General features: G+C 33.8%; 1 protein-coding gene across 2 annotated transcripts; it reads right to left on the bottom strand.

The window, feature by feature from the left end:
- Nucleotides 1-1,637: 1,637 nt before the first annotated feature.
- On the bottom strand, nucleotides 1,638-11,970 carry prom2 (prominin 2). Of its 2 annotated transcripts, XM_042737059.1 has the most exons (25): nucleotides 11,691-11,969; nucleotides 11,320-11,341; nucleotides 10,927-11,202; nucleotides 9,963-10,018; nucleotides 9,319-9,524; nucleotides 9,113-9,233; nucleotides 8,585-8,648; nucleotides 8,272-8,361; nucleotides 7,931-8,127; nucleotides 6,739-6,813; nucleotides 6,315-6,378; nucleotides 5,990-6,146; nucleotides 5,737-5,889; nucleotides 5,509-5,632; nucleotides 5,292-5,380; nucleotides 5,112-5,196; nucleotides 4,887-5,030; nucleotides 4,145-4,213; nucleotides 3,960-4,052; nucleotides 3,750-3,803; nucleotides 2,996-3,076; nucleotides 2,804-2,872; nucleotides 2,629-2,718; nucleotides 2,397-2,509; nucleotides 1,638-2,278 (listed from the first exon to the last, which is right to left on the bottom strand). In XM_042737059.1, the coding sequence occupies exons 3-25, from the start codon at nucleotides 11,147-11,149 to the stop codon at nucleotides 2,191-2,193; spliced, it is 2,505 nt and encodes an 834-aa protein (XP_042592993.1). In that variant the 5' UTR covers nucleotides 11,150-11,202; nucleotides 11,320-11,341; nucleotides 11,691-11,969; the 3' UTR covers nucleotides 1,638-2,190. The 2 variants fall into 2 exon arrangements, with proteins under 2 accessions (XP_042592993.1, XP_042592994.1); XM_042737060.1 differs by lacking the exon at nucleotides 11,320-11,341 and having other exon boundaries at nucleotides 11,691-11,970.
- Nucleotides 11,971-12,875: the final 905 nt, after the last annotated feature.

The following is a 12,875-nucleotide window of genomic DNA, read 5'->3' as shown; positions in this document are numbered from 1 at the left end:
TAAAATCACTAGGTCTGTACAGCCCCACCTTCTGCATTCTGACTGAGCTCAGCAGCAGCATTCACAGCACTGCTTTAAATTCAATTCAACTAAATTCTATTACAGAGTGACCAGCTTCAAACTCAATCACACTGGACAGGCTTGTGTTGCCCTGAATTGACTCGTCATAGCTAATTGTATTTGGAGAGCTGAAACACTTCTATTTTCTCTGTGATGCAAGTGTTTACTAAGTATTGGTTTTACTGAGTATTCTTCACAATGTATTTAAAATTTAGAAATTTTATTTTATGATCTAAAGTAATTAACTAAAGGCACTAAAAATGTACATTTATAAACATTTAGTAAAAATGTCTGAAATATCTCTCTGTGTTCTACTGTTAACTGCATTCTACTGTTAGACAAATCTGTGCAGCATTCTGTCCGCTGAGGAAAAAGTGAATTGTTTAACACTCATACTGGCCTGTTTGAGTAAAAGTGGATTCTTGAGACATGGGACAAAACATTCATTTCATTTGTTTGATTATTAGAGATGATTGCAAGAATGGGTCTTCACAAATGTAAATCTTATTTGATCATTTGCGTAATTTCAAGTTTGTTTGTTTTTTCTGCTTGGAACACCACAAAAACAAAATGCCTATATTTATTATGTGTATCTTAGTACACACACATACAGTAAATATTTTGAAAATTTACATGTTTAAATTAAATAAAATTTTGATTTTAAATATTTTTAATATATAAACATATTTTTCTGAAATATATACATGCATGTGTGTATTTATATATACATAATAAATATAAACAGCATACATATGTAAACAAATTTTTTTATTTTGGATGCAATTAATCATTTGACAGCACTTGTGTATATATATATATATTGTATATATATATATATATATATATATATATATATATATACATATATATATATATATAATTACTCCAGTCTTGAGTTGTAATTAAAAAAAATAAAATGTAAACATTAAAACACAAACTTTATATTTTTGTCAATCATTTTTAATATATATAAAGTTCAAAAGAACAGTTAAATACATAATACATAAATATATTTTATAACATTCTAAATGTCTTTCTTTTCTATCACTTTTGTTCAGTTTAATTTTAATTTAATTTCTTAAAAAAATTATTGACCCCTAAACTTTTGGAAGGTAGTGTACACATGACATGAATGTGCATAAGTCTTAGATTTATATGATTTCAAGACCAGTTGTTTGGTTTTCCAGTTTTGCCCTTGTTGCACATGTCTATTAAGTATCTGTGGTATTAACTAATCAGAATGCTAAGTGTTAGCTCTAATATTGAGAAATGGGCTAGTATACTTTTAAATGAACATTTTTTTCTGCTATATGATCTCAGTATTTTCAAAAACAGTCAGTGAATAAATCTTGTCTGATTTCTCTCTCTCTCTCTCTCTAAGCAGCACAGATATGTGTGGAATGTGTGCGCCACTGCTCTAGTGCTTCATCCTGATTGGCACACTGTTGTAATGGCAGTTGTACCATGAGGCCTCAGTCACAGGATGTAGGGTGTACTGGGGGGAGGGTTTCTCAATGGGTCATCTGGACAGACTCCGGCAAGCAATTCTTTACACCAAACAAACAGGTTCAGCATGGTAGTGTCAGCACCTTTTATTATGATTGTAATTAAGACATGACAGAAGATAGAAATGTTTAACAGGACTCAGACCAACCCACTTCCAAAAGAGGTCACTTCTTGCTAGTTTATGCAGTCACAGTCTCCACAGTTACTCATGAGCTAATTTCATTATTAGGACAATCTAATATAATTTTTTTTGTTTTGTTTTTTAATATATGCCAGCAGTATATCTATAACAGCATACCCATATTTCTTATTGAATAAATGGCATAAATAAATTTCAATGCCTACAGGACCACATAAAGTGCGTACTAAAGCTTAAACTCCCATTAATGCCTTACAATACAAAAACATATTACAGTTGTAACAGTAAAGTTGTGCTTTAAATATCAAGCGCTAAAATCATTTGACACAAAGTTCATTTATGATACAATCTACAGCACTAAAAATAAAGAAAAGGGTACTCAGAAGCTACTTTGGAAATAATTTTTTACTACAATCATTGTCTACTTGTCAGTTTATTGATCTGTGGGTCAGTGTGTATAACTTAAGTCATTTTTATTTATGTGCTTATGTTAGAGGTGGCTGTTTGCCATTTTCCAATAATTCAGGTTTGAGGTGGGCCTTTGGGAAAGGATTCATCATGAAGTTATTGTTCCTTTAAAGAGAGAAATCAGAAGGAAACCATTGGAATTGATTCATGACAGTAGGTAAACACTCAGTAGACTTTTTCATGATCTGCTTCTATATTTAAAAAAACAAATAAGATCATTTACTCATAAGAATCTGAATACTTCATCCTGCGGTAGTACTTGGCCAGTTTAACTGAGAAAATGATGCTGGGGATCAGGAACATCATACACCAGCCCAAACTAAACCAAAAGGCATTCTGGAGAACAGACAGGATATTATGTTTTATTAGATGGGAACCATGTGCACTTACTGTACAAATCTCTCAGCGCTGCAATAAGGAAAAAGAAGCAGCTAGAGCTGATGATGGATACTTACCAAAGATTCTACCAAATGTTTACAGACGAGCTCCTCTGATCTGTCTACTGCTGCAGCTGCAGGCCCACAACGACCCACCTTCTCTGTGATCTGACACAGAGTGCAACACCATAATATTAATAATTCACCATTAAGATAGTCAGCACCTTGAATACAAATATAGACATAAACATACCGTTTGATTTGCCCATTGAAGAAATGTCTGAAAGATTTTCAGCTGACAGTCTATGAATGCCCTGCTCTCCTGCAGAAAAGAAGCATACAGTTACTATAAAAAGCACACAGTAGATTTATTTCATCACTGTAATACAGTTATCATCCTGACAGATCATTTATCTGAATATAGCATTTATTGCACAACACTCACAGTTTTCACTATTTGTGATATCTTGTAGTTCAGGACGTCCTGAGCGTAGCCAACTTTTTTGAAAACATTTTCCACAGTTGCCTATAAAATCAATAAAGAGAAGAAATTTGAAGATACTGTTGGTGCATTTTTAATTAGGGCCATAAAGATTAAAGATGATTCTTTTTTATTATGTTTTCAAAAATAATTGAACAAAATGAAATAAAAAATGATAATATTGTAAAAAATAAAATAATAATCATAATTTTAATGTACTTTAAAACTTAATTTATTCCAGTGATGGCAAAGATAAATTTTCAGCATCATTACTCCAGACTTTCAGCATCACATGATCCTTCAGAAATCATTCTAATATGCTGATTTGCTGCTCCAGCAACATTTGTATTATTATTTTTGAAACAGCTGCTCAGTAATTTTATGGAAACCTTTTCAAGATTCTTTGATGAACAGAAAGCTCAAAAGAACAGCATTTATTTGAAACAGAAATTCTGGTATCAATATAAAAGTCTTTACTGTCACTTTTGATCAGTTTAATGCATCCTGGCTGAACGGTACTGTATGCTAGTGAATTTTTAAACAATGACAATATTTCAAATGCTCCCTAATACCACCTGCAACAACTCCAAGTAGCAAATCATCATAATTCATGGGGTCTATAATTCAATTCTTTTAAAAACTGATATACTGTAGTTTAGGCTACAGTATTATACATACGGATACTCTCATGCACTTATGATGGCTAGTGTTTACTTACAGTGATTTGTGAGGCTTCTACACTGAGATTCTTAACAGTGGTGTTCAGTTCCCGCTGCAAAGAGGAAAAGGATGTAGATCATAGTAAACCAAACTGATTCAAACTAGTCAAGATCTCTTTGTGATTAATATTCATTCATTCCTAATTATAATGTCACGATCAGGTGAAATTTAAATTCTGAGTACTGTCTTTTGTGTTGTGTCAACACACCAGCAAAGGCATAATGTTAGACGTGATGTCAGTCTGGATGTCTCGCAGATCTTTTGCTTCCCCATGCAGATTATCTTTTATAGCTTGGTTATTCTGAAAGACACAAATAAGTGCATGTGATCCATCTCAGTCATTCACTAGAGCAGGGGGTGTTAACAAGAAAAGTAAACAAAAGTAACGTTCACCTGTTTGCCAGCCAAGATATCCAGACTTTCTGCTACTGAGCTCAGATTAGTCCCTGACACGTCATTAATCTGAAATCCAAAAATTTGTAGATTTTGAAATATGTTCGTATAAATATATTCTCAGTAAGTACTCCCTCATATTTTCGCCATTTTGCCAGAAATATATTTTCAATATAAATATATTTCAATTGTCCATTATTTATTCTAAAGAATACATTTTGCATATATATATATATTGTTATGGGTTAAAAAAATATGCACACACAAAACTTGTGCACAGGTATATTTGTAGGAATAGCCAACAATACATTGTATGAGTCAAAATTATTAGTTTTATTTTTTATTTTGATGTTCCATGAAGGTCTTTTGTAAATTTCCTACTGTAAATATATCAAAACTTAATTTTTGATTACTAATATTCATTGCTATGGACTTCATCTGGATAATTTTAAAGGTGATTTTCTCAATATTTTTTTCCTATCCTAACAAACCATAAATCAATGGAAAGCTTATTTATTCAGTTTTCAGATGATGTATAAATGTGAATTGCAAAAAATGACCCTTATGACTGGTTTTGTGGTCCTGGATCATATATGTGTAATGCTATGATCACTATTTATTTATTTAATATTTTTTACCATATGAATAATGCTCATGAGTACCCGGCAATAAATGATACGTTATTTGATTTCACAAACATTATATGCTAGTGTGCTTTTGGAGAATGAAGTATATAGTGTACCTGCTGTATAATGTTGCTGAAGTTCATACTGCTGGCTCTGCTGGAGAAGTTGTTTAGCTGGGACTTTACCTCTGGACTGAGGATGGTGATGTTTGCAATGTTGATTTGTAACCCATCAAAGGTCTGATCAATCTCATGGGTGTACTGTTGAGAGAATCAGCCATTAGTGTCCAATAAGTGATGCATCAATCATAGGAAAGTAAAGAAAGAGTTATAATATCTCACCTTTGAAACATCTAATTTACTATTTAGGTCGAAGATCTCATTCAGATGAAATGTGGTCCACAAGGACTTATTCTTTTGACAGTCACTAAAAATGATAAAAAGCGAATTTATTGATTTATTTTGGATGTAAATAATGTAAATATGACAGCCATCCATCATGCTTTCTTGAGTGTGACATACCTGTACACATTAACAATATTCAGGTTTGTATTCAGATTCAGAACTGTGGACAGGTTGATAGCTGGAATCAGCCCTGGAGTGTCAATAAGCTATGAAACACAATATGATAATCAAATATACTGGTAATGACTGATGCAAAAAATTACATTTACTGGAATCTAGTTAACTAGTCAAGGTCATACAATCAAACAAAATAAGTCATTGTTGCTGGAAATACCTGGATGAGTTCCTTGTTTTGCCATGGTTTACAGACCAGGGTATAGGTATTTCCTCCCACTATGAAAAGTATCAACACTACTAACATGAAGATCCAGGAGACCAGGAAGCTGAAACCTACTCCTCTAAAATGACACAAGAGGAAGTAATTACTGCATGTACAGTTTTACAACACTGACAACAGTTTTGTGTTACACAATCACAAATCCAAAGGGGAATTTATACTCACGCCATGAAAAATATTCCTCCACAGTTTGATGTGCCAGAACGTTCAGTGGGATTGTCTTTAGGATTTAGTCCAGCTACACCCAGCAGCAGACCCAGAAAATTACAGATCACCACCAGCAAAATCAGACAGCTCAGGACCAATCCAACAGCCAGACTATTACAAAAAAAAAGAGATTATTTGAGATTGTTATAAAAATACATTGTATTTAAACACAGAGAATCATGGTTAATTAGAACAAGATGTGTTTAAGTACCTGATTTGACTTGATTTCTCTATGTCAGGAGAAAAATCTTTGATCGATTTCTGCAGGTCCGTTAGTGGTGCTGAGATGGTCTTCAATACATCAAGAGGAAGGTCTTTGGTCACACCTGAGATCTGGGTTTTTAGTGTTTCAAGCTGAAATAGAGCCACTGTAAAAGACACAAGGCACATCACTTAACAACTAGACTGATCAGTAACTTCAAGTACATCACACTTCTTAACCCTTAGGTGAATAAACATTTGAGAATCAAGATAGTCCAAACAAACGATTCCCCAGAAAGAAGACTCATGTTGGGCACTTAACAACACAAACTTACATTCCACACTTAGTCTGGTCTCATTTTTCACCTTTGCTGGAATGCTGTCAAAAAAGTCTCTCCCCTGGGATTCAAACATGTACAATGAACATCATTCATTCGCAACGATTAAATATATATGTAGAACACAGAAGTTATGAATGTTTTCTTTTCCTTTTTCAAGAAATTAACTTTTTACCCAGCAAGGATATAAAATGTATAGTCTTACCAAAAATAATAAATCAAATAAATGCTATACATTTGAACTTTCTATTCATCAAAAAATTCTGAAATCTATCATGGTTTCCACAAAATATTAAGTAGCCCAACAGTTTTCAAAATTGATAATACTAAGACCACCAAACACCAAATCAGTGGTAGTGTATAGAGAGAGAGAGAGAATACACTGAAGTGAAATTTTATAGCTGTGAAATACGGCACTAACCTTATTTGCCTGTCCAATGACATCAGCATTTATAGCCTTGTCTACAGCAGACCTCAGGTCGTTTTGATCAGGAAACTAGCAAATTGTGAGACAGACAAAGCATATGCAAAGGGGTTTTTTTTTCATTAAAAACTATATTTTAAGCATAAAAACATTATTATTATTATTATTTATATATCTTTTATTATATTCTTTTTTTGTATGTCTCATTTTGCTTTCATGACAGCAGCACTCTAGAATGAACTCCACACATTAAAGTCAACGAGACAAAATGAGTAGTTTTCATACAGTCAGCCCCATTATTAAACTACTTATAGACTGTATTCTGGATGTGCATGATTTGAAATATACTTTTCAAAAATACTATTCATCTTATATGGGCTAAACATTTTAATGAGAAAAAAATACTAAGTGCATCTTTAATATTTATTATAAATATTATATATTAGTATAATCATTTAAAAATGATTAATAAACCTATATTTTCAGTGTGGTCTCAGACTCCATTGTAAGTTTCAAGCAGAGCCCCACATTTAACACTAGAGGGCAGTACTAGCTGTAATTAAATGCACTACATGTTGATATCCACATACACAATGACAGTGACAAATTATTTTTTTCTCTACAACAGCCTGTATTTATGGAAATGTTTTTCAATCAGGTAAGAGTTAGGTTTCCAAGAAAAAGCGCTTGCAAGCATTGACATGTTAACAATAGGTTCTTGTGTTACTCCTTATTGTTTGCTCCATTGTTCCTGTCTCCCTGCTTTCCTTCAATGACAGCGTTTGAGCCTTTGTGTGCACAGGTGACTGGTAATACAACTTGGTACTCTGTACTTCTAGAGAAATGCTGTTTAATAGTCATGTAATCTAAGCCAGAACACTGTGTGGGTTTTATAGTAATGCCTATGTTCTCCCGAGAAGATTGATGCAGAATTCACTCTGCTCCGATCACTGACCTAAGACAACCACAAATTGTCTAGAACAAGAAAGGGAGAATGATTGTATAATGATCCACCCACATTTTTGCAGGTATTTGCAGGTATCTTAATGCTCAACCTAAAACTACTGCAAAGCCTAAAGTGGAATCAGGATATAATCAGGACTCCACATGCTTTACTGAACAGCCATAACACAGTTCCCCAATGAGTTGTTCACTGGTTTATCCGCATGACAGATATGGTTTAGCTTACGTCAAGGCTTCCTTCCAGTGATAGTTTGTCCAGATCCGGCAGCTGGGAAGTGCAGTTTTCACAGTCTGGCATATGCAAAGTGTTGTTAATCCGCTGCCTCACAGCAGATAAATTAGCTTTCAGCACATCCACCTTTGGTTTCAACAGCTCCAAGGTTTTATTAAGCTTCAGCAGTTCATCACTGGTGCTGTTTATCACTGTAACACACATACAAAATGGGTTTAAAATCAATGGATTCATTTATGCTGCAAAGGTGAGTCAACAAGCAAAGGTTTGATCACAGAGCAAGTTTACCAAAGAAAGGGGCTGCTTTATCACTTGATGAGTAAATGCATACATACCATGGGCTATTTCAGTAATGGAGTTGAATGCTGGGTCGAGGGGACCTTTAAGACCATTTTGGATTAATTTACCAAGCAAAGGCCCCGTTTCTATGAGACAAACATGCAGGAATTCAATGTGAGATTAAAAGAAAAACAAATGGATCAAAAAAGAAATACACTTTTTTATTGTATTGATACCTATATTAAATGTTACAAAAAGGAAAATGTTTTTCCCTCTTGCATTTCAAATTTGAGTGCAATTTTGTCACTTTCAATGGTTCTGCCTCCATTAATTTGTGATCCCTGTCTTAAAAGATATAAACGAACGTACCATGTAAGTTGCTTTTGACGGTATCCACAGTCAAAGAGCTCTCATTCGTAACTTGTTCGATTTGCTGTTGAGGAATTAAAAGCTGTATCAATTTTCTCTTATGTATCAGCTATATTCAGTTTAATTCAGTATTGTTATAATTTGATTTCATTTCAGATATAAATCAACTTTGCAAAGTGTTAAAACATAAGACTTCAAAAGATTTCTATTTTAAATAAGTGATGTTCTTTTAATATCTCTATTTATTAAGAATCCTGAAATAAATCACGGCTTTCACAGAAATATTAAGCAGCACAACTGTTTTTAACACTGATAATAATAGGAAATGTTTCTCAAGACCGGACAAATTCAGCTTTGTATCACAGGAATAAATTACTTTTTAAAATAATATAGTAAATAGTTATTTTACATTATAATATTTAAAAATAATTCTGTTTTTACTGTCTTTTTTATCAAAACTAAAAATAATAATAATAAACATTTGAAACATTGGGTTTTAATCTTACTTAATCTCTCTGAATGGTGTACCTTAGGAATAGAGTTAAGATAGCCTTTGACATTCTCCAAGATGTCAGTGAGTTCTGTGGGGCTGCGCATCACAGTCTCTGAAGTGTTTGTACTGCTCAGGAACATGCAAACATTCCCTGCCCTACATAGCAATTGATATTAATTAAGCTAAATATAAAATGTCAAAAATATCATTACAATAACATTACACTCCAACCGGTGCTCACAGAATTAGTACAGTGATGAGAAATGTGGCCAAGTAAAAGCTTCTTCGCTTGCAGTGGATGTTCGTTGTATTCTTCTGCTGCATGCGGCCCCCGCAGTTACCACAGCAACGACAGCAGGCAAAGATTAGGCCAATTAGAGGCATCAGGACAATGTAGAGGATCCCAATGGCCACGCAGACCAGGAAACCTATCTCATATTGCAAAATCTGGTCAAAAGTGAAAGAGGATAGACAGGTTGGTTGCTGTGGGTACAGCTACAGTAAATTAAGCAGTAAAGATGAAGTTGATTTAAAAAAAACTCTTGATGACATTATATAGGTGTAGCTACTTATGCGTGTCCATGCGCTCTGCTCAACTGTGTATCCAAAACATGTCTGACGCTGTGTAATCAGATCAGCCAATCGAAACTGGCAAATAGTCAGTGTTTATACAACAAAATATTGATGTTGGCATGATTCACTTACGATAAAAAAAAAAAAAACCTGAGAAACTCGTCCTAGAACACACACACACGTGTCAATTTATAAATGTCTGTATTAAAATCCTAAGTACATTCTTCTTCATAGAAAAGTAAAATATTGCACAAATATGACCAAGGTTCAATTTATTATCAAACCATTAATTTACATGCAGGTGTGACATACCTCTTTAACCCTCTCCGTGCTGAAATTCATATCTTTTATCACCCTTATCAGCAGATCTACAGGAAGAACATACCAAGACATTGTTCATATTCTTTTAAATATTAATTTACACAACATAAAATAACATTATAACCAGTGTCACATCATTCCGCTAGTGCTAAAAAAGTATCAGAGGTAAACGGCGATGAAGTGATCAAGGTCAAAGCTTACTGTATCTCTACTGTATAATGATTTTTCATACTTTGTTTTTCTGAAAAAGCCATTGATGACAGCAAGTCGGTATGGGTGATGATTAATAGAATTTAGTCATTGTAACCTGAACAACTTCATGAGGTTTCTATGGAATAATATTTCTGTAAAGTAATGCTTCATTCTGTACTATTGTTTGCTTAAATAATAATTGTCTGCAGGAAGAGATGTTTAAACAATCATGTTTGATCCAATAATTATAAATCATAGGGACATTGTTAACATGTTATGAACAGCTTTGAACTTTATGAGATCATGTAACATGAGAAGTAATTTTCTTTTAGCATACAATGAATTTGCAGGTAATAACTTAAAAGTTTGCCTTTCCATTTGTGATACAGACTGCAACTATACAGGCAGTTTGAAGAGTACAGCAATAAACATATTTTTGTGGTAAACAAAGCTCTTGGAAAGGGGAGATGATTCAAATCTCATGGATATTTGCATGGTTATTTCCACAATAGTTTTGCCTCTGACAATTAACTGACTACATTTATCCCAACTGAATAAGCACCATCTAACCAAGCCTAATATCATCCTCTAATGAGTCTAATACAGCCATTACAGTCTCAGATCAAGTTAGATTCATCTGTGCCACATAACATGTTGTTTGCGTAGATAAAACCATTTGTAACCAAACTGCTGATGGCAAATTCCTTAATACTAAAAGAACATGAGATCAAAAGAAGATGAAAACTACATCACATTAACTTACCTTTAGGGAATGGATTGGGCTGGACAGAGTCCAGGAATGAATGTACAATTGGAGACATAAAGGCACTGTTTAAGGTCAGCTTGGTTGGTTTTTCATATGGAGTTTGTAGCTCTGTTCTGTTGGTCTCGATAGGACAGGACGATTGTCCACTTACAAATGTCCAGAGAAACAGCGGCAAAATCCCACTCCAAAAAACTCCTTTCATTCTGGACCTCATGTTCATTACTCAGTGGGGTTTTAGGTCATGTCTCGATTCTTATGAGAATTAAACGTCACCTACGGCATGATAAATGTCAATAATTAGTCGAATCTTCTTGAGAACATACAGTCACCGTACTATATTTACAGCAATTATTGTGATAATTAGAGAAAGAGGAACTGTAGGCTACTTACGTCCTAAAACGCATCTTCCTAACTAAAAAAAAAAAAAAACACTGTCAGGAATGAAAACGCTCTAAAAGCTACAATTTTTTTTTTTTTTTTTTTTTTTAGATAAATAAAATCATCTTGAAAATCTATTGTTGTACAATTTCTTACATATAAACACAGACTGAAGCAAAACTCGATCTTCTTGACATTGTCTCGGACCAATTTAAATAAACAGGTTGGATTGACATTAAACGTGTCCGCGTTAAGCAGATAGCTTTCTGTACTGAACTGTTTACCCAGTAACCTGAGAACTAAGTACGAAAAGAAGAAGCTGGAAAGACAGCACTTTTACCGCTCAGGGCAAAGTCATTAACAACACCACAATAGTAGCCTACCTGTTTTATATTTGAAGTTCTCCAGCTATTGTTCAGCATGTTCCTCTTAGTTCAGTTCAAATGAGTCTAAAATCCGCTCATAGATCCGATGTCTTTATCCCTCTGAGAGAACCTGATGTCAACACTGAAGTTTAGTGAAGCAAGAAAAGAGTTAAAAGAATTGGCAGTTAAAGAATGAAAGACTAGGACAAACTGAGATGGGAGGGAGAGAAAGAGGGAGGGTGGCTCTGAGTTTATAAAGACTGGTCAGTTTTCAGAAAGGAATCTATTTAAAACTGAGGGTGACCGCTTTTTTATATTGCTGTTGTTTCTAAAACAAACCTCTGCTGACAACCTTGGCAAATGTATCGCCATTGGCCAGTATATTGTATAGTTTAGGCCTACTTGCCAGACTGATATATATATATATATCAGTCTGGCAAGTAGGCCTAAACTATACAATATACTGGCCAATGGCGATACATTATAGATAGATAGATAGATAGATAGATAGATAGATAGATAGATAGATAGATAGATAGATAGATAGATAGATAGATAGATAGATAGATAGATAGACAGATAGACAGATAGATAGATAGATAGAGCTCCTGTAGCTCAAGTGGTAGAGCATTGTGTTAACAAGTGCAAGGTTGGGGGTTTGATTCCCTGGGAACACATGATAGCTAAAAATTGATAGCCTGAATGCACTGTAAGTTGCTTTGGGTAAAAGTGTCTGCTAAATGCATAAATTTAATCAGTCTGGCAAGTACTCTGCACATTACAGACTTCCAGTTTTTGTGAGATTAACCCCTTTTGTTCAATAACTAATGACAATATATCTTTGTGTGTGTCCATCATTTGGAAGTCTGCTATTTATTTATTTATTTTTTTATACACAAAACCTGATCATGTCTGAAGGGTTCACAAACTCTAAAGCTGCTCTTTGTATATATATGATTTTTGTAAAATGGCACAGTTTTTTAAATATTTAAAAGTAAACTCTTAACATCAGTCAGTCAAGCATTATAATATGATAACCAAGTATTATTTAATGATAGAACTTTAGTAATTCGAGTTAAAACTTGATAACCATGTATGAATGAATATTGGTCAGTTTAACTGAGCTTAGGACTGGTGGTGGTGGTGCTTTTTTGGTCATTCAGTATTTCTGTAAAAAAAAAAAAAAAAAAACCCAGGGAAAAA

This window comes from Cyprinus carpio, chromosome B13, assembly GCF_018340385.1.
Source record: "Cyprinus carpio isolate SPL01 chromosome B13, ASM1834038v1, whole genome shotgun sequence".
Taxonomy (NCBI): Eukaryota; Metazoa; Chordata; class Actinopteri; order Cypriniformes; family Cyprinidae; genus Cyprinus; species Cyprinus carpio.
The sequence above is the reverse complement of the archived record's forward strand: the minus strand, read 5'-3'. Positions and strand labels throughout refer to the sequence as shown.